Source organism: Sander lucioperca, chromosome 18, assembly GCF_008315115.2.
Source record: "Sander lucioperca isolate FBNREF2018 chromosome 18, SLUC_FBN_1.2, whole genome shotgun sequence".
NCBI classification, from domain to species: Eukaryota; Metazoa; Chordata; class Actinopteri; order Perciformes; family Percidae; genus Sander; species Sander lucioperca.
In genome coordinates, this window is record NC_050190.1 from 13348919 (window position 1) to 13352449 (window position 3531).

General features: G+C 37.6%; 1 protein-coding gene across 1 annotated transcript; it reads right to left on the reverse strand.

Moving 5' to 3' along the window:
• Positions 1-85: 85 nt before the first annotated feature.
• Positions 86-2388, reverse strand: zdhhc22 (zinc finger DHHC-type palmitoyltransferase 22). Its single transcript, XM_031278773.2, has 3 exons — positions 2263-2388; positions 762-1319; positions 86-673 (listed from the first exon to the last, which is right to left on the reverse strand). Exons 1-3 carry the CDS (start codon positions 2318-2320, stop codon positions 396-398), a joined length of 894 nt encoding a protein of 297 aa, XP_031134633.1. The 5' UTR covers positions 2321-2388; the 3' UTR covers positions 86-395.
• Positions 2389-3531: the final 1143 nt, after the last annotated feature.

Sequence of the window (3531 nt, forward strand, 5' to 3'; positions counted from 1 at the left end):
AATGCATGCACTTACAGTTTGCAAAGCCATATTTATATTAATGTATAATATTATAGGTAGTAAGTAAGTATAATATTAATTAATGTAAGCAAATGGTAGTGCATGAAAATTGCTGGTTGTCCCAGCACGACCAACGTATTAGTCCTAATATTGCATTGTCAAAAGCTACTTACTTAAAGGATACACTTACACTAAGCACATATTCAAAGGTTTCACATTGATATATGGCTCCTGTCCTTAAAGGAATGTGTGCTAACTGCTAACTATTTCATACTTTAAAGGTCATAAAGCATCCATTTAGTATTTAAAATCAATGGATCACAAGAGAGCATTTTTTTTTACAACTTGTGCTGCTTGTGTGACCTATTGGGAGCTATTGATATGACATGTGGTTATCACTCTTGCTTATGTGCATCTGTGTCTTCAGAGCACGTCTCCACTGTCTGCACAGGCAGGATAAGGCCGAGGATCCACCGGGTACCAAACACATCCTTAAGGTTGGTTCTCCAGGGGCTGCGGTTATCCACAAGCTGCCCCCTCTGCATCTGACACCAGGTCTGTCCCCAGGCCACCAGCAGCACCTGCTGGCAACAGAAGCCTGCACAGACCAGGCCGATGCCCAGCCACACATAGAGCATCAGCACCAGGAACAACTGCAAGCCTGAGATTGTTCCTGTGGGGAAGAATTAAGAAGGTAATTTTCAGGAAGTCAACATGTATTGTGAATTATCAGCTTTAATTGGAATTATTAAACATCTCACCCGTGAAGAAGTAACCAGTGGAGAGGGGGAGAAGAGTCAGGAAGGTAAGCGGGTTTTCAAAGGAAATGGAGTACTCCACTGTTAGAAAGGCCACACCAAGAACCAAGGAGTACAAACAAGTGCATGATGTGTAGATGCAGAACATGATGAAGTAGCGCATGTTTTTATTGCCAATGCAGTTTCCAGTGAAAAAGCAGTGGTGATCCCTCTTGAGGATAACTTTCTTACACAGTTTGCAGAAGTGGCGACCATTAAGGAGGTAATGTGCGTCTACTTTGTCCGAGCAGTGCGCTGAACACACCGGAACCACAGTCTCGTTGGCGCTCTCAGCGGGATATTTAATAGTCATTATGTAATTTCCCAGTGCGTTGAACATCAAAAAAAGGAAAACAACTGTGTGAAGAGTTGCAGACCCCCTCAGTGATGTATCCTTGTTTGGGAAGATTGTTGGGATAAAGAAGCAGAAGTGCAAAATGAAGGTTACTGCTGTAGCCATGAAGAAGTAGGCAGGTGCTACAGCATTGAGAAGCCTCAGTTTTAACATCCTGGTGAACATATCTGTGTGAGAGTGAAGACACAGTAAGCAGAATGTTATCATAAACGTTTTGACAATGATTATGTAGCAGCACTTTGACACAAAATACATCTCAATTTTAAAGGCTTACTATCAAAAAAGAAAAGTTACAGATTAACAAAATATATTGTCTTGTCTAGGTTTAAAAAAAATAAATAATCCTGCTCCACAGACTAAATAACTCCAACTGAGAGCTATTGATCATACATTAAAATATATATATAATTTAATATTTAATTTCAGAACATATAATAGCATCACCCAATAGCAAATAATTTCAAAATGTTTATATCATAACGCACTATATCACAACATATGTATCTTATTTTCTTAATATGGCTCTTAGACTACTAACCGTTCTGATGTATATAAGCAGATTACAAAGGACTATTTACATGAAGCATCTTGGTGAAAGTAACACACCTCCTATTAGACCAGATATATCATAAAAGATGTGTGATCTGGCTGCTCATTTAATGTGAAAAGAATGTAAGTCATCTGCTGAGAAAAACTAATTTCTCTGCAAAGTAGGGTCTGGGGACTCTAAAGGGCCATTGAGAATACCAAAAATATCTCGTCCTTTTCTTTGTGATCTCCTAACCTATCAAGCACTAACAGATGTGCAAATTACAGATAATCAAAGCACAAAAAGGAGGAAGGAAGGAGCTCTAACAGACTTAACCTAAAATTCGGTCTTCATGCTCATATAGGCCATATGAAAAAGCTCTCCTGTAGGCAGATGAATGCCCTAGATGACAGAAAGCATATAGTACAGCACCAATCAAGGACTATCGCATTTTCCTCTCCTTCGTGTTTTCTGCTTTCTTCAGGAAACAGATGAGACCGGCGCCAATGATGTCGTCAATCATTTAATTCCCATGACGACGCAATCAAAACAATTATCCTCATGGTGTCCAGGCTGCCTACCTGCAGATGTTAGAGAGCGAAGGAGCTGTCCTTTCAGCACAGCGGAGCCTCGGCACATTCAAACGCAGAGTAGGTGTTGTCATCGACGTCCTTTTTATTGTTATTGGGGTGTCTGCTCCTTTGTCTAGCGCCGCCTGTTGGTCTGGATGCGTCTGTTTTGTTTTCCTGCCTTTTAATTGGCTAGATAGTTGACTCAGACCTGATTAACAGATCTGACGAAGGATATGTTATTCAAAAATCTTTAGATTTACATTAATTCAAGAAAAAACGTTTCTCTTTTTCTGTCTGTTTTTTTGTAAGATACTCTTTCACCTTTTATTGACCACTCAGTGTATGTGTAGAGCTCTTGTTTTGTAGGTACATTACTGCAATTTGATTGTTGGCAGTGGAGGAGGTATTCAGATAATTTACTCAAGTAAAATAGCAATAATAATACACTTTTAAAACAGGCAAAAGTGCATCAACTCTGGATCGCCTAGCCAGGGCATGATTTATTACAGGAAAAAGTGTCACTTAGGTAAAAGTAAATAATAGGCTATTATTAGCAAAATATTCACACTGAACATATCTGCTAAAGGCTAAACATTTTTGCAAGTGAACATAATCCAGCTATTATGCTTCCCCAAAACATGCTTGTCAAAACAAAGTATTGGTACATGAATATAATTTCTAGGAGACAAGTTTGGCACATACTTACGACTATCAAATTATGTTGCACCTACATGTTGGTTCAAATTTTTTGATTTGTTCCTTAAAATACTTAATATAAATGTACTTTAAAAAATACTTCAAATAAATGTAGGCCTATTAATTGATTAGTGTTATATTTTAGCCATTGTGTTAATATTATCCATGCATTCATGTGTAAGTGGCGTAGTATACTGTTGTAGTTGGCTCATTTCACCTAATTTACATACGCTACTGTAAAACAAATAGTACAGAGAAAAAGAAATAGAAAATACGTTCGGGACAATGCATGAAAGACAATTTTCCAGTAGGTGGCAATGCATCCTCAATTATGTTTTACTTTTTAGTCTGAGTGCTGTCAGATTAGTGATATCGATTTATTATATTTAGCTGTTACATGCGGAACAAATCCACACTTTGTTTACCTTGGTTTGTCTCATCGCCTCAACCATTCTGCTGGCATAGGCCTATGTTAGGTTTTAAAAATATAATAATAATTTCATCCGCAAAATAATAATAATAATAATAATAATAATAATAATAATAATAATAGCCTACATGTAGGCCCTATTCCTAAAATTA

Bases quoted from the DNA above. Each gene is read 5' to 3' on its own strand.
- zdhhc22 (XM_031278773.2), bottom strand. From the start codon at position 2,320: ATGTGCCGAGGCTCCGCTGTGCTGAAAGGACAGCTCCTTCGCTCTCTA. The intron at 1,320-2,262 runs GTAGGCAGCCTG...ACTCTCACACAG, and splicing joins TCGCTCTCTAACATCTGCAG to ATATGTTCACCAGGATGTTA. The intron at 674-761 runs GTGAGATGTTTA...TCTTCCCCACAG, and splicing joins CACTGGTTACTTCTTCACGG to GAACAATCTCAGGCTTGCAG.